Below are 22029 nucleotides of genomic sequence, written 5' to 3' on the forward strand. Positions count from 1 at the left end.
GTGGTGTATTTACGTGTTTTACACTCACAAAAAAGAAACCTATCATTCGTGATCTTTTCTTTGCGGTAACAGGACGCGTGGTGGGCGATAATGATTTCAGAAGAAAAACAACAACAAAAACAAAAACACTGCTAAAAATATCTACAGTTCCCTACATTTTGTATGTATGAAAACTTAATTACAATTTGAAACTTTTCGACTCTTTGTTTTTAACAATTTAATTTTCTTTAATGACTCGACGACTGTTTAAGAAACATGACGTGCTCTAAATCTAAACCATAACTGATTACAGCAGTAATTAATTTATTTTTCTTAAAATATAATAAAATATCCACAATTCTAATAGGAATAAATTGCTACTAAACTGATAGCAATTTGGATTAACCTAAAAAAAAAAAACAATTGAAAATCCCCCCCAATAAATGGCAACGTATTTCCAAATTTATCCCGGCTTTTCAATGCGTCATTATCTAAAGATTGGAATAAACACATGGTTTGCTCCTACCCGTTTAAATGTCTTGTACAGTTCTCGAATTTTCTGCCACAGGTCACTAAGGACTCCTATTATCTCCAGCTGGAGACTGACAAGAAAATGTAATTGGAGGACATCCATAGTGCGAGTAGCGTGTTTCTGTGTTCCACATCCTGTCCATGCTAAGTGTATCTCATCATTCAAATATAATGCACGTTCTTTAGAAGTATTTTATTCACATAGCCCACAATGAATCACGTGACTCAGTGGTTATTTATTCCTTTCCTTATCGAATGGTTCAAGTAAATCACAACCAACTTTATATCCATTTGGACAGAATTTCATGCACCAAAAACCTGCCATACTCCTAGTCATAGATTTAGTAATTGTAAACTGCTTATGAATACACACGTACCCATTAACAGTTACCAATTTTCTTTCTTTTTTTCACAAAAAAATAAACGCTAAATTGTCCTACTGAACTAGAGTTTCCAACCGTCTGTCACGCCAGATATTCTCGCGAGAACAGATCTAATGTCTCTACAATACTGTTCACGGATCGGCATGCAAGATCCCTAACTCGATCGCAGACACAGCTCTTCGTCGCCAGAAAGTCTACTCTTCTTTGGACTAGACGCCAATGAAACGAAGTCGAAACGTCCACTAGAGAAGTCGGGTGCCGCTTTGACGCCAGTAGACATTGCTACAAACGATGACAAATTGCTAGAATGTCTTGGTTATCATCTGGAACGCTAACCAGCATAACACACACACACATGTATGTGCATCACAAACTATTACGTTCTCCTGACGTCTAGTTACAATTGAGAGGATTAAAAAAAAACAAATTGAACAAAAACTAAACTAAGAACCAGACCAAACAGACGCACAATAACTACTAATATGGTAAAGAAAAAAAAATTAAATGTTTCAGTATCGTTCCTAGATTAAGAACATGATCAGTCGAGGAACGATACCAAATCAATCGTGTGTTTTGTTCACTAACATATTTCTGGTTATTCTTCACACGTCGAAATTTGTTTATTGAACAGACTCTGATCTATACAGAATAACCACTAAGTTTTGTGAGAAACACTCGGTTATTTCAGTATCGTTCTTAGAACTCATAACCTAAATAAACGGATTCCGAAATATAAAGAATAATCAGAAATATGTTAGTGACAAACATTCGACTGATTCAACATCGTTCCTCGACTAAGAACCTGACTAAACAGACTCTGACGTATACAGAATAACAACAACATTCGGCTACTTCAGTATCGTTCCTAGATACAGAAGCTGATTAAACAAACTTTGACGTATACATAATAACAAGAATTATGTTAGTGAGAAAAACTCGACTGATTCCGTATCGTTCCTCGTCTCAGAACCTGATTAAACAGATTCCGAGACTCTGACGTATACAGAATAACCAGAAATACGTTGCTTGGGAACATTCGACTATTTCAGGATCGTTCCTAGATTGACAACCTCATTAAATATACTCTGAAGTATACAGAATAACCAGAAATACGTTGCTTGGGAACATTCGACTATTTCAGGATCGTTCCTAGATTGACAACCTCATTAAATATACTCTGAAGTATACATAATGAGAAGTTTTTATCGATTGTACATAGTAAAATGTTTGCTTATTTTATTCACAACGTTTCACAACGTTTACCTGGCATCATCAGGTGGGATACAAGAACAGTTCTGGTGAAATGTTGTGAATTTTGAAAAACATAGTTATTTCTAATATTTAAATCAGGAACGCTATTGTATAATGCAACACGAGAAACACTCGATTGTTTTAGTGTCGTTCCTAGACTCAGAACCAGATTAAGCAGACTCTTACATATACAAAAGATCTAGACTGTTTTGGTATCGTTGGTAGACTGAGAACCTGCTTAAATAGTCCCCGACACATATAGAATAACCAATAATATGTAAAAATTATTCTAATAGCATTCCTAAACACACAATCTGATGAAACAGACTCTTATTTATACAGAATAACCTGAAATATATTGGTGAGAGACACTCGACTGTCTCAGCATTGTTCCTAGACCGAGAACCTGACATACGCAGAGTATCAAGAAATAATCGACTGATTCAACACCATCCCTAGAGTTATTACTTGATTAAGCAGAATCTGACGTATGCAGAATAGCCAAGAATGTAACTGCGTAGTGCACTACGAGAAACACAAGACTATTTCAGTATTGTTCCTAGACCGAGAACCTGACATACGCAGAGTATCAAGAAATAATCGACTGATTCAACACCATTCCTAGACTTATTACTTGATTAAGCAGAATCTGACGTATGCAGAATAGCCAAGAATGTAACTGCATAGTGCACTACGAGAAACACAAGACTATTTCAGTATTGTTCCTGAACTAAGAACGTGATTAAACAGGTTCTGACGTAAGCAGAATAACTATAAATACGTTAGTCAGAAACAAGCTACTGTTTTCGTATGGTTCCTAAACTGATAACTTGATTAAAGACTCAGACGTACGCTGAATAACAAGAAATATGTGAAAAACAGTCGACTGTTTTATTATCGTTCCAAGACTGAGGATTTTATTAAACAGACTCTGATCTGTACGGAATATAACAAGAAATACGTTAGTGAGAAACACTCGACTGATTCAACATCGTTCCTAAACTGAAGACCTGGTGAAAAAGACTGACGTCAGCAGAGTAGTTAGGAATGTTATTAAGTACTGCACCACGAGAAATACTCGACTGTTTTAATGTCTTTCCTTGACTCAGAACCAGATTAAAAAGACTCAGACGTACACAGATTAACCAGAAGTATGTTAGTGAGACACATTCAACTGTTTAAGTATCATTTCTAGACTGAGAACCTGATTAAACTAGCTTTGACGTTTACAGAATAACCAGTAATATGTAAGTGATACACGGTCGACTGTTTTTTTTTTATCGTTCCTAAACAGAGAAACTGATTAAATAGAATTTGATGTATGCAGAATAACCAAGAATGTTACAGCGTACTGCACCACGAGAAAGACTCGTCTGTTTTAGTATTATTCGTATACTCAGAACCTGATTAAATTGACTCTGACGAACAGAGAATACAATATGGTGGTGTAAAACAAAGTAAGAGATTCGAATATTTGGGGCGTGGGGAGGATCAATAAACATTATATCCACAGTTTAGTAAGAATAAAATATACGTACACAACCTCGAAATCTTTCTAGGCACGTGGGTCACTCGTAAGATACGATGCACAAAGAGGACTAACTGAATGTCAGAGCTTAACAACAAAAAGGGTGAGTAGGTGCTTTACACGTTGCATCACAAGTAATATAGAAGACGACTTGTATCTGGGGTGGACTGGCTAAGGGTGTTCCCAGCCTCCTTAAGACCCCACCTTAATCCCTCTAAAAAACTTATTCTTCCCATTATACTCTGCATATACTTTCCCCTATTTCGCTTTTCTCACACTGGGCAGACCCTTTTTAGTTTGAGCACCGCGGTCCTACTTTTCCAAATCCGTACCTGGGCCGTGTAGGCTAACTGGCGGACTGAACCTGCATGTTGTCAACATCCAACTATTTATCTGAACAACAAAACTACCAAATTCGTACCTGGGCCGTGTAGGCTAACTGGCGGACTGAACCTGCATGTTATAAACATCCAACTATTTATCTGAACAACAAAAACTACCACAACATGACTAATTAACCTGCTTTGTCCAGAATGGAAAGGCTAAATTATAATATAACCATTGGTATGCTAGTGTATTTGTTTAAGAAATTCCGTGAAAAGCTACATGAGGGCTATCTCTAGATAATTGTCCATAATTTTTAACTAATGGAGTAGAAGAAAGATAGGTAGTAAACAGCAACCACCGCTAACTATTGGGCTGTTCTTGCTTGGTCGAACAGTAAAAGTTGGCTGTCAATCTTAAAGATCACCCACGAACCCAAGGTGTGGCGTGCGTTTTTACGATAACAAGCCGTGAACCATGAACCCTCGGATTCACAGCCCGAGGACACTAACCACGAAACTACGCCTGGCACATGCCAATATGACACTAATAAATATTTTACTTCTTGTTCAGTTATGTCGAACAAGTAAGATGTTTTATAAGATGAAGAAAATTTAAGTTGTTTGTCTCTTACACTTATTTATTGAAACGACTATAACTTGTATGGAACAATCTTCAGCTATTATTCGATACTGTGATGTGGTTACCCCTAACTTCAAGGGTGGAGTTTATACGACCTGAAGCGATTTTATTTTGTAATAACAAATTGTCGTACTTGGCAATAGTATTGAGTTGTTTTTTTTTCCATACTTTAGTTGAAGTTTTGGAATTGAAAAATATAACTTTTAAAGCAAAGTATGGGTTTCTCTCTCTCTCTAATAGTACATAACTTGTATATCAATATCTACACACACTTTTGGGGTTTGTGTAATTCCTAGTATTAACATATGCTTAATGTACTTCATAATTTAACAACAAGTGTCAGTGAAACTCCACCCACAGCTTCTCAAGAACATGAATATTATCCTGCACCTAGACGGCATAGATACAAGAAGTACCCTCGTCACCACGACAAGACCAACAGAGATGCTGCAATTACCTTTGTACCAAGGACAAGAAGACCAACAGAGATGCTTCGATTACCCTCGTCACAAGGGCAAGAAGACCAACAGAGATTCTGCGAGTACCCTCGTCACAAGGACAAGAAGACCAACAGAGATGCTGCGAGTACCCTCGTCACAAGGACAAGAAGACCAACAGAGATGCTGTGAGTACCTTCGTACCAAGGACAGAAGATCAACGTCAATGGTCGAGAGTGGAAAAAAACAACAATCTGTTTGGAAAATTCAATGAAATCCTGCGCTAGTTGTACAAACAAACGAAACTAACTCATACAATACTCGTAAAATAATAAAAAAAAATAATAAAAAATTCTTAATGAAACATGTCAAACACTTAACAGAAATATATCAAATACTTAAAAAAATGCGCTATAAAAATGCTTTAGAAATACTTGCGTATTTGTTAGGTATTGTATTTTGAATGTTCAATAGAAACCGTACCTTATGACACAGGTGCAAAACGGTCAGGTCAATGATCCCTACGTTTCATCACAGAAGCCCTTAAGTTAGAACTGTTGATCAACGAGAAGAACAGAAACTGGTCTGAAGCAGACGGCGGAATTGGCTGCAACGGTTATAACATCTTCAGAGCTGAAATGCGAAGCCTGTTCAGCGGCATATCAAGTATCTAACCACGAAATTCCTAAGCTGCATCCCGCTCAAAATAACCACAACGCCACTCCTAAACATTTACATAATTAGAATAGTTCAACTTAAAGATTAATCTTAGTTTTGATGTTAGAATTTAAAAAAATCACCCTAATAGCCAAGAAACTAAAACATGAACACTGGCTGTATCTCTGTCGTACCGGTGTAGGGTGGACCACCCTTTCTATTTAACATTATTACTAGGGCTTCGGTGACCCCTGGGCGATCAACATTAAACATTACTATTTTGCTAGCATGATCAAAAACAACAAAGAACGCTTTGACTAAAAGTCCAAAGATGGATTGTTATTCATATTTAACTTTTTTACGACGTTTCGACCACTCGTGTGGCCATCATCAGATAACTGTCTCCATTTTGTGGAATACTGTGTGTATTTTGTTCCAATTTAGAAAAGAAATAGGGTGACACTTGTGTTTTGATTTAAATTAGGTTTTAGTTCACGAATAATTAATGCTTCTTGTATATTGTCTTATATTAATGTTGTTTTCATTGTGCTGTGTTCTTAAATGTGTGATGGGGGATTGTTATGTTATTTGATCCTAATGCTTATGTTGCGTCACGTTTCGCCAATGTTAGTGTTATCGCATCGATACTTGTAGATGCTTCCGTCGTTGAAGTTCTCAGAATAAACCTTCCTTAGATAACCTTTGATTTTAGTGCTCGGTTTTTGAATAAAATTAACGTTGCTGTTCATTTTATTTGTTCTGATAATTTCAACGATAATTACCTAACAGTTATATTTAGCTTAAACACTAAATAAGGTAATGACATAGCTCCTGGATATGAACCTCAGTTCTCACCACTGACATATCTCCTGGATATCAACCTCAGTTCCCACCTCCCGTCTAAGTTCAAAATATTTCCGTGAAATATCTTGGATACATAATTCGATTTCATAAAGACGAAAATATTAATACCAGCAAAGTGCCTGTCATTTCAACTAATTTGTTTGTCGGATGTAGTTATTTACTCTGCCGTTAGAGCGCTGAAACGGTCACTAAGCACGTCTCGTATCTTTCGCGCGTAAGGAAAGCAGCGAGACCGGATCGAGGATTCTCGTGTGGTAATTTCTTTGATGGCGCCAGTGTACGCTTCCCTATGTGGACAGGTGGGAGGGGCTGTCGTCGACAATCTTCCGGTTTTAGCGACCAGAAATATAAAGAAACCCTATATACGAAACAGATCTTAGAAACAAAAAAAAGGTGAAATGCTTGAATAAAAATATTTTCAAGTTAACATTTTCATTTTATTATATTGTTTTTATTTAATTTCTAAAAACAGAAAAGAGAACTTTTGCGAAACAATCAAGAAACTAATGTTATTTTGGGTTCTAGGTGCTATCACTAAACGTCACTTGTGACGTTGAAATATAACCTAGGTTACCAAGTAGTGCGAAACAAAGCTACTTACTGTTATAGTCTGTTGGGCGCGAGAATTAGAAAACACAAATAAATTATGATTATTGGTTGGGATGTAATACTTGACTCAAAATGAGTTACAAGCTAAAATATGATATTGGGTTCTGACAGTTTAACGAAGACAAATGACGTGCTCAAAGTCCATTAAACTCTCCTAGTTCGAAATCTGAAGCTTGGGAAACATAAGATACCCATTATTATTGGCTGTTTAGTAACCAAATACCTTTTTGTGCACTTTTAAAATATTTGTCATGAAAATAGATAAAATGCACTTCAATTATTATTTGTCTTTACTTAGAAACCTGACTACAAAATTTAACAGTTTAGAAAAAAAAATAATCCACTGTATCTATAATTGAATAACGTCAAATCTTCAAAGTTTATGGCTAACCAATGTGTCAATCTGCTAAACGTCTGAATACATACAGTCCAAGCGTTGATCCTTCGAATTTGTGTATGCTGTGTGAATAAAAAATATAAAATAATGTGCTTTGTAGAGTGAAACAGCGTACTGTGCTTTGTAGTGTTGTTTATACTGCGAAACAATGTATTTTGTAGTGTTGTTTATACTTTGAAATAATGTATTTTGTAATATTGGCTGGAGACGGCTTGAATGGGTAATGAAGAAAAACTTTAATATAAGTTTAACATAACAGCAAATGTACTTTTGCTGTTATGTTAAACTTATATTAAAGTTTTCCTTCATTACCCATTCAGGCCGTCTCCAGCCATTATTAGCCTCAAAGTGGGTTCCTCGTCATCGAAAATGTATTTTGTAGTGTTGTTTATACTGCGAAACAACGTATTTTGTAACGTTGTTTATACTGCGAAACAACGTATTTTGTACGTTGTTTATACTGCGAAACAATGTATTTTGTAGTGTTGTTTATACTGCGAAACAATGTATTTTGTAACGTTGTTTATACTGCGAAACAATGTATTTTGTAACGTTATTTATACTGCGAAACAATGTATTTTGTAACGTTGTTTATACTGCGAAACAATGTATTATGTAGTGTTGTTTATACTGCGAAACAATGTATTTTGTAGTGTTGTTTATACTGTGAAACAATGTATTTTGTAGTGTGAAATATAGTAGTTTATAGTGTTATTAAGGACTGACCATTGAGGTTGACGAGAAAGAATACGTCGGCTTTCCCGTTAAAATACACAACTTAAACAACATTGACATTTGTTTCCTTTAGTGCGACAACGAAACATAGAACTCAACTTTCATCTTGGCCAGTATACTGTTAAAAGTTATTCAATTCTACAAACGTAGGACTTAACAGAATCAAATGTTCCTAGAACGCATGCATGGTAAACCAAATCTAACTTGGCACTTGAAATTCGTTTGGAATAAAATCAGTGGTGAAAATTCAAAAACTGAATCAGAGTACGTTATCCTGGCTACGCTTTCAACTGAGGAAGAGTCAATATTTTAGTCGAAGTGTAACACAACTAACTACCCATTAGGTCATTTCTGTTGCCGTCGATCAACGCGGACAAAATTAGTATATTTAACCTGAGCTGAACCTTAAGCGATGCACGAGCTAAACGGCCAGGTCACAGAAACTCCCAGGTTCTGGCATTAGCTATCCCGAAGTTTGAACTACTGACCAGAGAGGGGACAATTAGTAATTAGAACCTGCCTCTTACGCGGTCATACTTATATTAACCGAAAAGCAAAATTAACTGTTACGGGTATAACATCCTCACAAGTATAACTGCTGAGCGTGTCGATGGCTCGAGCCTAGGATCTTCTGATCCGTAGCACGGCACGTGAACGAAGTACAGTGAAAGATCCCTAATATATTTATAAAGAAAAAAAAATAATGCAGGTAGTTTACATAAAGTAAAAAGTATCAATGTTTTATGTTACATGTGCTGGTACAAGTAAATCAAACTAGCGTATGATAACCATCTGTTTGTGATTTTACTACGCTACACTTCAGTAGTGCGGAAAATACACTTTTACGAGAAACAAAACGTCTTCAAAGTATAATCAACTATATTGTGATAAAGACTGCACTACGCCTAAACCTGGTATATCCTAATGAGTACTTAAATTAGATTTGTCTGTCTAACTAAGTCCATTCATTCATCGATCAGTTTATTTTTCCGTGATTTTACATAGAGACTGTGCACACATTGAACCAGGTTCGAACTGTTTGGGGTTAGCTTCGTAGCTGGAGCCCTGGATATTAAATATATTATGTCATAACTGTCCCATCCAACAGATTCATTATGCTAATGACAAAGATTTATGTCTAGACCAACTTTCTGGATAGTTTATGTAAACTATTTAACATATGTCTTATACGTGTATAAGCCTAAACGATTGGATAATAATTTTCTCCGTTCCTGTACTAAGCACTGTTTTGTCACTGCTATTAAGTACTCTAAACCTGTCAATTGGGTCGAACTCTCAAGCCTAATGGAAAATTAATACTTCCTATCAGAAAGCATGGCGTGCAGGTGTGCGTTTGTTAATATGAACTTCCGATCAGTGCAAGTCATAAACTAAAAATCAACCTAGCTATCATTATGGCTTATTTAATACACTTTCCTTACATTTCTACTTATAAATATTAGAAGACATTGTTTAATAAGTTGGATCATTCGCTGTTCACAATATTTTCGGAGTAATCCCAATAATATATCATGATACCTGTTGTAAAATCGGATTCTAGAAAACATGAAACACTGAAGAATCATTTTCTTTTTTTCTCACACATCAACAAAACTGTGTTTTAAAACATGAATTTGTTACGAAACGAAAGGATTATAAATTAACCAATTTACTCAATATTCATTTCATACCATATTCTAACAGTGAACGTAATAAAACAAAATCACATTCATGAAGACAAGTTACTTACAATGATGTCATAATGTTCCATGTCTGTTCAATTCCTAGGTTATCCTTGATCACGAATCATTATAAACAAAAGCAATCAGAGAGATTGCTTGGATTTATATTGGATAACGTCCAATTTCACCTTTTAAAACTCAGAAAATCCTTCTCGGATCCAGAATCATCAAGGATCCGGGTCATGTTATGTGATTAGAAGTCTCAACTTTAATGTGACCATGAAATTTGGTACAAATCCGATCACACTTTACAGAGTTGGCTAAAGGACTCGCCAATCAGTGATTGCCTTACCGGTCTACGTTGATCTGACTCATTTTATAAGCTGTACTAATTCCCATAGATCATTTTCCAGACGGTTCTGCTATGATTAGTGTCTGGCGAAAAGCTTCAGCAGATATTTCCTTTGCAACATCTCAACCAACAATTGGTCCAATTATCAACGCTATTTTCAAGTTTTGAACAACTCGACTTTCAAGAAATACATATCTACATGTGCCGATGTTTTAAGATCTATGCAAGAACTCAGCTAACAGATGTTTCAAGAGTTATTAACCCACAACCGCGAAAATGCCCTATTTCCCCAATATAAAAAAAATGCTTCAAAGTGATCCAGAATCTGGATTCGGACCAAATTTGGGGAGGATTGTCCAATACTTACTTCGCATATTGTATAAAGCTTTCGTGTAAATCGGTCTATTAGTTTTCGAGATACGCGCGCGGAAACACAGACACACGCGCGAAACCGATTGCAATACTCTCACCTCCCCCTCTTCTCCGGGGGCGTTGGTAATGAGCAGCGCGGCTGACTAGTGGTAAAACAAGAGCATATATAAAGAAATTCGTTTAGAATTTCACGCAAACCTAAACAAGGCGTTTCTTTTCTCAGCTGCCTCTAATTCTGAACAAACGAATTAAAAGTAAGACAGCTAGTCAACAACAGTTGCCGCCAAAGCTTGGGCTACTCTGCTCGAATAGTGTGACTTGATCTTCACTCTTATAACGCACCCACATCTCCAATGTGTAGAATGTGTTTTTGCAACAATGGGTCGCGAACCGTGAATCCTAGGATTTGTAGTCTGGGGGCACACTAACAACTAGCCCACACTCAGTCCAGTATATTAGTAAAAAATATCAGTGATTTGAGATTGTGTATCAGTTTCCACACAATTTTTTGGCAGAAAAAATATACTTTTAAGTAAAACCTAAAGCTAGTAAATATCACATCCTACAGAATAGTTGTATATATGTACGTTTATCAATAGTTCATGAGCTATATGATTGTACTATTATCATCATCAATTATTAGCAGATAATTATAAAAAATAATGTCACACATAATAAGAATCCATGATACAAATCTAAGGTGTCTTACCAAATTTTAAATAATTATGGTAAACATACTAGACAATATCAGGTATCATTTACATTTACTAAATCACCAAGAGAAAAGGCATATAAATGCACTTCCAAACCTATGACAATCATAGCTATGTAAACTATGAAAATCAGATCTAAAGTAATGCAGAAGGAAGGACAACACAAACAGTAACATCAAGTCACAATTGACAGTATTAGGTATTATAAGGTGTATCTTGGGATTTGAGGTATCTGCAGAAGTATGGTCTACAAAGTAGTAGCGATACACCATTTACCACAACAAAACCCAATTTTTAGTGTATAAGCCCTCAAGCTTACCAGTGAACCACTAGGAGGAAGTGTCAGAATAAGATTTAAGTGCTTATAGTAAAATACACAGCTTCAGTGAACTATTTCTTACTTTATAATCTAAGTAGGTATGACATAACAGTGTTTAGGGACAACAAGGGACCTATTGATCCACCTAGGCTGTCCCATCTTCGAAACTAAACTAAAATTATTAAATAAATTTTTAAAAAATCTTGAAACCAGCCCTTATCATTCATATAATTATCAATCTTTTTCTTAAACTCACTTAAATTTACTGCCTCCACAACATCCAAAGGCAACCGATTTCAGAGGCCAACTGTCCTGTTAGAAAAATAAAACTGTCTTAGATGAAGATGACTCTTACCTTGCCAAAATTTATACTTGTGTCCTAGTCCTACTATTTTTGTCATTAAGTATGAAAAAAGATGATGCATCAACACTATCAATTCCCTTTTACAATCTTAAACACCTTAATCAGACTCCCTCTAACTATTCATTTTCAAGAGAAAACAGTTTCAAAGATTTTAGTCTCTCCTCATATGACAAACCCTCCATCCCAGGCACCATTCTAGTAACCCTCCTCTGCACCCTTTCCAACAATTCAATGTCCTTCCTAAGGTTAAGAGCCCATTACAGAACACCATACTTGTGGCCTAACCAGTGACCTATACAATGAAATTATAACCTCTTTAGGCAATATTTCTGTAGATACAATCTAAAAATCCTATTTGTCCTACCACTAGCAACAGCACACTGCTTGAATGGCTTAAGAAACTGATCAACCATTATACCAAGATCCCTTTCTTTCATGACACTGTTAAGATTATTCCCATCCAAATTATACTTATAATTCAAATTATGATAACTCACATGCATTATTTTTCATTTATTATAATTAAAATCCATCTGCCATTTATTTGTCCAACTCACTGAATGATCGAAATCCTTTAGTAAAGCAGCAGCATCCTCTTCACAGCTAACAACACCTAATTTCCTGTTTAACCAACTTTCTTGATCTTTTATTATGTTTTAAATCTCTCTCTTACCAGTTAATTTAAATTTCTTAAACTTGTGATTCTTTTCTTTAATTTTTCTTTCATACCCTTTGTGAGCCAACCAGTTTTTTTTTACTTGCAGCTGCCCTTTTATTTATAAAGGAACATGTTTATTTTGGACACTTAAAAATGTATTCTTAAAAATTATCCACATTTGATCAGTGTCTCCAAGTAACTCAGTTGCCCAATTCACAACAGATAACTCTTTGTCTTATCTTTATATAAACCTCTCCAGTGTCAAGATTGAATTAATAAAATGAGCTAAATATATCAAAATTACCTAGAAAAACAATAATGAAATTAATTTTTTTATTATACACGATTTCAATTACAATGCTCAGAAAAAAAAAAAGAAGTGAAATGTTTGAAAAACCCACTCAACAAAATTTTATGGACTAAAAGTTTAATATTAGTTATATTTACTGAAGCTCCTGCAGAACCTTAGCAACTTTGATATAACAATATTTTTATCAAAAGCTAAGAGTGGAGGTTGGAGTAATGTAATTAAAATTTTGGTTAAGAATGCTATATTTTTAGTATAACAGTATTATTGTGAACCTCGACAACATAAGCTGTTTATAGAATGACTATTTTTTTTACCGTTTTGGGAGCCTGAAAGTTTTTTATACTGTTATCCCCAATCTCTCTCTCTCTATAACTCAAAATCACCGTTTGTTTGCTTGCTTGCTTGTTTGTCCGCCGCGTTCACTGCTCAGGTCATACTTCCCTCACGTGAAGGTGCGCAAAACGACAATTTTTCTTTGATATACGCGTCTATCGTATGCCAGCCGAACCGGTAATCTTATCGTTAACATGCTTTCGTGGCTGTGATTCTACGCAGACTTGATATTATTTGGTAATTTTGAGTTAACATTTAATTTATGATATAGCATTAGAATAGACAGGCCTATTTAGTTATAGATCTACTAATACATCATTTATTTCACCTCATGTGTGAAAAAGGATTATACATTCTATATATTATATACTATACATTTACTAATACCTCATATATTTAACCTCACACACAAAGGAAATGTATGCACAATTAAAACGTCATGTGTGTAAAAGCAAACAGTAGGCCTAGCCTATAAAATAAAATTATTACTGGGAACAACATTGAGAAAGGTGTTTTCATCCCATTAATTTCAACCGATCTTCCCTTCAAATTCAAACGGCTGCAGTTCCCAGTCAAATTAAGCTTTGTGATGTCAATCAACAAAGCACAGAGCTATTATATGAAAGTAGTGGGACTTGAATTGACGTCACCATGTTTCTCACATGGACAATTCTACGTAGGATGCTCAAAGTGGGGAACAATAATGGTCTATTTATCTTTACCAGTGAAGGAAAAAAAAGTTCATAAGGAAGCCCTGATTTAAAACAGGTTCGTAGTTTATTTTCAAAAATTAAACCCGAGGTGGTGGTTTTTTTCATAAATTCACAAAATATTTTTTACCTATAGCAATATGGAACAGAGAAACAGAGAGTGGGCTCTTTTTTCGAAAACCCGGGCAACGCTGCTAGTATAGATATAATTATAACCAAAAGACGGAAAACTTTACACATAAAAGCTAAGTCATTGCATAGCCTAAGTGACTTACTTCACCAAAAATTACGCATTATAAATACACATGGGCTTCCATTTGCCGTATGCGCTCATCTGACAGCATGATGTTTGTGAACACCCAAGCTTGAAAACTTTATTTAGTTTTACAGATGACGAAAATCAAATAACACACTGGGGGTATCCTGCTAAACCCCGACGAAGGCTTACTTTAAAAAAGAACGGTTTATCATCGATCTCTGAAAATTAGGAACTTTGAAAAAAAAGTGTTTTTTTTTTTGTTAATGAATCGATAAAACCAGAATCTGTTTGCAGGGCAACTTCTAGTGTTGCAGATAGTTTAACAACGTGGCAACTTCATACTCGTGCAGGTTTAATATCAGAATCTGTTTACAGGGCAACTTCTAGTGTTGCAGATAGTTTAACAACGTGGCAACTTCATACTCGTGCAGGTTTAATATCAGAATCTGTTTACAGGGCAACTTCTAGTGTTGCAGATAGTTTAACAACGTGGCAACTTCATACTCGTGCAGCTCTAATATCAGAATCTGTTCACAGGGCAACTTCTAGTGTTGCAGATAGTTTAACAACGTGGCAACTTCATACTCGTGCAAGTTTAATATCAGAATCTGTTTACAGGGCAACTTCTATTGTTGCAGTCAGTTTAACAACGTGACAACTTCATACTCGTGCAGGTTTAATATCAGAATCTGTTTACAGGGCAACTTCTAGTGTTGCAGATAGTTTAAAAACGTGGCAACTTCATACTCAAGTTGCCACGTTGTTAAACTATCTGCAACACTAGAAGTTGCCCTGTAAACAGATTCTGATATTAAACCTGCACGATACTCGTGCAGGTTTAATATCAGAATATGTTTACAGGGCAACTTCTAGTGTTGCAGTCAGTTTTACAACGTGGAAACTTCATACTCGTGCAGGTTTAATATCAGAATCTGTTTACAGGACAACTTCTAGTCTTGAAATCAACTGAACAATGCGGTAGCTTCATATTCGTGTAGTTTTAATATAGTTAGCTATGTAACATTTATAGCTCTCACTAGACTTTCGGGCCAAAAGTTATTAACCTATAAAATAATTCATAAGCTCACAGTTGGGAATAGAAACCAACTTAAAACTTTTCTGCGTAAGTGATCTTAGCCAAAGATTATAAATTATGCAACTTATAATATGACTGGAATCCAATTTTCAAAAATGCTGCCATTTCTTTGAACACAAACATATATTTCTACGTGATACATTTTGTACCACACTCCTAGAGTGACACTGACATAATTTTTAAAGTACCATTCGAGGTAAAAAGAAGAAAAAAGAAAATATAAATCACTGATCAAATAGTTTTTTATCAAACTTCCACACATTGAGACACACGTTTAATGGTAATGACTTCGCTCCAACTGCCGTGTGTGGAACACCAACATATGTTAACCTATTCATCTCGGTTATCTCACAGCACACTCAGACACATTTACCCCACTTCACGTCATCCAGCCAAGTTAAGAAGTTCGTTACACTCTCTGGACATTGATATATCTCTTTTCAAACAACCACCTTCAAGAAATGTTTACCTTTGTTACTGGTAAAGGGAGCTCTCATAGGAAGATAAACATCCCAAACCAGTGTTTTGCGATTGACTACAAGAAATGCAGGGAATTTTTTGGTCTCCATGCTTTTTATGGAGCTGTCTGTCTGGAGAAGAAAGTTCTTTGGAGTGTCAAAAAAAGAAATGGATAATGCCATGCCTGAGCTCTGGGCCCCGATAACGGGGTTGTCACAACATTTCAGCAGTTTGTGGAAGAAATATTTGATCCCATTGACAACTTGGAAATGATCGAAGGATTTATTTGCTCAGTTAACTCTAGCGCAAGCTCCATAACAAAAGCGAGTAAGTTAAGATGGAAGCTTTTCAGAATCAAGTATGTGTAGGCGGAAAAGTCACCCCAACGCTTGGATGCTCATACCCAACGTGCAAACAGTCAATCTGATAGCGGAAATAAGCAAAGGTTACAGAACATAACGACCACTCCTTTAACCCCTTTCTGAAAATGGATGGGAAGCCACAGCAAAAAGAGAAGTTGTTGCAATGACAGTTGCCAGCTCTACAAGCAGTGATCTAACTCGCCAAATGTGGTTGTTAAGGGCAATATTCTGATAAAAGCAATTATGTGTGGGTTAGAAACAACATTCCTTGCTCAGCACTATGAAAGGGCAACGACTGGATGACTCAAATAACACAAGAGAATATATGTTTACATTAATGACAAAGATAAAGATTGGTAGGTTCTCGAAGAGAAAGATCATTGAAAGACAAAGGATATGACCTAACGTCCCATAGAACATGAAATTAATCATTAATGCAATAAAAGTTAAGAAAGCACACTGAATATTTTCAGATAACACACTGCATTGAATTTGCTTTGGTTGCCATATTCATGGGCAAAAAACCATGAAATGTTTTGTTACAAAATATATGTAAATCTTCATGTCATCTAAGAGGGTAGATGTAATAAGTCATGGAATGTAACCCGCCATCTAGAAAATGAGGTTCGTGACCGATTTAATGTTTAGTTTTGATGCATTTGAATAAATATAGCAGTCTCATATCAGCTTACATATCTCTAAATTAGTGAAAATAAACCTGTTACTATTTTAACGTTCGAGGAAACTTGACATTTTGGCATCAAGCAGCCAGTTTTCAATATGGCGGTCATATAAACCCGAAAAACGTTCACAAAAACATAGAACTTAATGCTTTTTCATTATGTGCTTCATGAACAACAAAATGAGACAAAAAAAAACCGTTTTGGCACAAAAATCTAGCGGACAGACATAGGGGTTCGTTCTACAAGAACTAACCTATATTTCTAACTCACTCACTTTGAAAGTCTTCAGTACCTAGCTTTCAAAAGATGTTACTCATCTTACCCGTTCTAGCTCGCTTACTTGGTGCTGAAGTTCGACGTTGTGAGCCTCGACGTCAGATTTCTCGTATAAAGTATCCGAAAGCTGCCTCTCCTGCAAAAGTTCAAGATATTAAATTATAAAAATAAATAAAAACAAACAATACAGTTGGCAAGATTAAACACCCGCACAGTTTTTCTAAAGGTATTCGAACTTGTACGTAAGTTCTAAACGGATTATATCCAATACAGCAGTCTCCAGAACAAAAATTCTGAAGTTACGGAGTTAGAATTCATACAATGATTCGAAAGGGGAACAGAGTTAGTTAAGCAGTTTTCAAGGAGGTAAGAACCACTGCAGTAGGTTCTTAGAGAGAAAAGAACTAGTACAGTAGTTTTACAAGAAGTACCAGTGCAGTAGTTCTAAAGGAGATAAGAACCGGTGCAGTAGTTATAAACGAGACAAGAACCGGTGCAGTAGTTATAAACGAGACAAGAACCGGTGCAGTAGTTTTACAAGAAGTACCAGTGCAGTAGTTATAAACGAGACAAGAACCGGTGCAGTAGTTATAAATGAGATAACAACTGGCGCAGCAGTTCTAAAGGAGATAAGAACCAGTGCAGTAGTTATAAACAAGACAAAGACCAGTGCATCAGTTCTAATGGAGATAAAAACCGGTGCAGTACTTCTAAAGGAAACAAGAACTAGTGCAGTACTTCTAAAGGAGACAAGAAGTAGTGCATTCGTTTTATGGAATACAAGAACCAGTATGTAGTTTTAAAGAAAATAAGAGCCAGTACAGTAATTCTAAAGAATATAAGAACCAGAAGAGTAGTTTTAGAAAGTATAAGAATCAGTGCAGGGGTTTTAAAGGAAATAACGCCTAGTACAGTAATTATAAGTTGACAAACAATGATCTATAAGCACAATGAATTGATTTGTTTGTTTTTTCTTGGGGGGGGGGCGTATTACATGTTTTGACAGAACACTGGTCTGCCTTCTTCATACCTAAAGGAGATCAGACTTCAGTACAATAGTTTCAAAGGGGATAAAACCCAGCACAGTGGTTCTAAAGGGGATCAGAACTAGTATAATAGTTCTAAGGGGATCAGTCAAGGTATAGTAATTCTAAAGGGGATCAGACCCAGTACAGTAGTTCTAAAGAGTTCAGAACATCTTTATATTTAAGATTAAATAAAAATAAAAGTTTAATAGCATAGTTTCATTCTGAACTACTTATCATAAATCAAAATTTATCAAGAGTTTATAAATAATACAAAATGTTGAACATCTAGGTAGCACAAAGTTGGTTAATGTATATATAATTACGCTGCTTGGGTAAGGCTCGAGGAATAATAAATAATAAGGTCCCTTATTACACATTAAACGAAAAGCAACCAAGCAATTTTAATTTCTTTTTAATTTGTCATAAGTACAAACTTTTAATGAAAGTAAATACATAGATATACAAAGCTGCAGACTTATTGTGTCTAACAGACTATTTAACAACATGGAAACACATAATAATACTGAACATTTATTGTGTCAATCACACCATTTAATAACGTATAAAACAGCACACTTATTGTACCAAACACATCATTCAATAACATGTAAACATATAATAAACTTCACACCTATTGTACCAAACACATCATTTAGTAACGTATAAAACTGGACACTTATTGTACCAAACACACCATTTAATAGTATATAAAATAGCACACTTATTGTGTCAAACACACCATTCAACAACATGTAAACATATAATAAAACTGCGCACTTATTGTACCAAACACCTCATTTAGTAATGTATAAAACTGCACAATTATTGTGCCAAACACACCATTTAATAGTATATAAAATAGCACACTTATTGTGCCAAACACACCATTTAATAGTATTATTGAATGGTGTGTTTGGCACAATAAGTGTGCTATTTTAGCATGTAAACATATAATAAAACTGCACACTTATTGTGCCAAACACACCATTTAATAGTATATAAAATAGCACACTTAATTTGTCAAACACACCATTCAACAACATGTAAACATATAATAAAACTGCGCACTTATTGTGTAAAACAGATCATTCAATAACATTAAACATATAATAAACTGCACACTTATTGTGCCAAACAGATCATTTAGTAACATATAAAACTGCACACTTATTGTACCAAACAGATCATTCAATAACATTTAAACATATAATAAAACAGCACACTTAGTGTCAAACACACCATTCAATAACATGTAAACATATAATAAACTGCACACTTATTGTGCCAAACACACCATTCAATAACATGTAAACATATAATAAACTTCACACTTATTGTGTCACACGCACCATTCAATAACTTGTAAATATATAATAAAACAGCACACTTATTGTACCAAACAGATCATTCAATAACATGTAAACATATAATAAACTGCACATGTATTGTACCAAACACACCATTCAATAACATGTAAATATATAATAAACTGCACACGTATTGTGTAAACAGATCATTCAATAACATTTAAACATATAATAAAACAGCACACTTATTGTGTCAAACACACCATTCAATAACATGTAAACATATAATAAACTGCACACTTATTGTGCCAAACACAACATTTAATAGTATAATAAACTTCACACTTATTGTGCCAAAAACACCAATCAACATGTAAACATAATAAAACTGCGCACTTATTGTGTCAAACACATCATTCATTAACATGTAAAAATATAATAAAACAGCACACTTGTTGTGTCAAACACACCATTCAATAACATGTAAACATATAATAAACTTCACACTTATTGTGCCAAACACACCATTCAATAACATGTAAACATATAATAAACTTCACACTTATTGTGCCAAACAGACCATTTAATAGCATGTAAACAGATAAAACTGCACACTTATTGTACCAAACGAACCATTTAATTACATGTAAAGCACACTAACTCCTGACCCAGTGGGGGTGGACCTTACGAAGATAATAAGGCTTGTAAATAAGCGGAAGAGCTTATTGACCTGCATCACAATTTATTAAATGTCCGTGGTTTTATGCACTGCGTCAAACTAGAAGCATCCCCATCTGATAGTTGATAGATGTGATGAAAAACTCGGCGCAAAGACCCCGGAACGTTGTCTCCAAAATTAAGACAGAAAGCAGAAGTAGTCCTTGTGATACTATTCAACAAATCTGTTTTCGTTCAGTGCACAAAGTGAAAAAAGTGCGAATGCGCATACACATAAATTCCTCGAAAAAACTGATGGGCGCACTTTTATCATATATTTAATAACGGACGTTTTTCACAATACGCTTATTATACTGCACCTAACTGTATTAACAATCACAGTACCGGTATTAAACGGACGCCATGACAGTCACGAACAATGAGCGCAGCATTAATGAGCTTTATTTTACTCTGTAACGGCATGAACCTGCTTCAGTCATTTCCGTCGATGACGTCGTGAATGTCCTAATACAGAATCTTTTAATATTGCTGAAATACTTAAATAAATTAAACAAACTTAGTACGTGTTTTCAACCAATATCAAGTTTCACATATATTTATTTTAGGATTGTAATAGATATAAGTAAAGATTAATATGCTTACGACTAACACCACATTATCTGTACATTGCTCTCTCGACTCTCAGCTTGTCGTGGCTGTCATTATCTATATGCTTGTCATCGCTGTTTCGTCGTATCTGTTTCTACTGTCTCTCAGCTTGTCATTTCTGCTTCCAATCTCTGTTGGTCATAGTTGTCTCTAGCCCCTAGCCTCGTCATTTATGCCTCCACTCTATCTTCTCGTCGTATCTGTTTCTACTGTCTCTCAGCTTGTCATTTCTGCTTCCAGTCTCTGTTGGTCATAGTTGTCTCTAGCCCCTAGCCTCGTCATTTATGCCTCCACTCTATCTTCTCGTCGTCTCTGTTTCTACTGTCTCTCAGCTTGTCATTTCTGCTTCCAATCTCTGTTGGTCATAGTTGTCTCTAGCCCTAGCCTCGTCATTTATGCCTCCACTCTATCTTCTCGTCGTCTCTGTTTCCAGTCTCTGCTTGTCGTCTCTGTATTCTACGTTAAATAAATCCGTAGCTAAAAGTACTTGGGTAATAAATTCAATCCTATAACGGTCTAGTCCAACACTGATGTAAAGTATTATGAAAATGGAGTTATTTTGTCGTGGTAACAGTTCGGGAGAAGATTAAGTTATATATTGTCACTTCTGGTCAATAACTACATAAAATACCTGTCGTAAAAATGTTTTGGAGTTTGTATTAAGAAAAATTACCGCAAAATTTGAGATTTCGTTTCGATTGCCATTATTTCCGGTCGAAAACAAAACTGAAAAGCATCAATAAATCTTTGGTAGAACTCCCACTGCGAAGGGGGAAAGACTTAAAATACTGTTTTGATTTAGGAGATTTCTAAACCATGTTTTAAAGATTGGGAACACCTGTTCATGTTCCATACCATTCATCTAGATTACAATTACCGCGTAACAGATTTGTCTTCTCTTCTCAGAGGCGTCGGAATCAGGGGTATTGCAGCACAAGCACTTTTATATAGCAACTTTAAATTATTATTACATTAATTTTCTATGGGTGGGGGCATGTCCTTACATTGAACTACCTTTGGCAACACAGGAGCTGCTTTTTGTTTTGAATTTTGCGCAAAGCTACACGAGGGCTATCTGCGCTA

General features: G+C 35.4%; 1 protein-coding gene across 9 annotated transcripts in view; it reads right to left on the reverse strand.

The window, feature by feature from the left end:
- LOC106462501 (RIMS-binding protein 2-like) overlaps positions 1–22029 on the reverse strand; it is a 179356-nt gene that overhangs the window by 57815 nt on the left and 99512 nt on the right. For 6 of the 9 annotated variants that reach the window (XM_022389779.1, XM_022389781.1, XM_022389784.1 and 3 more), the window contains exon 6: positions 17332–17421. The exons of 1 other annotated variant lie outside the window; for it this stretch is intronic. In XM_022389779.1, the coding sequence (XP_022245487.1) occupies positions 17332–17421 (90 nt within the window). Of the gene's footprint in view, positions 1–505; positions 1160–17331; positions 17422–22029 lie in introns of those variants that run through there. 2 more of the 9 variants (XM_022389780.1, XM_022389786.1) reach the window with 2 other exon arrangements.

Source organism: Limulus polyphemus, unplaced genomic scaffold (genome assembly GCF_000517525.1).
Source record: "Limulus polyphemus unplaced genomic scaffold, Limulus_polyphemus-2.1.2 Scaffold1184, whole genome shotgun sequence".
Lineage (NCBI taxonomy): Eukaryota > Metazoa > Arthropoda > Merostomata > Xiphosura > Limulidae > Limulus > Limulus polyphemus.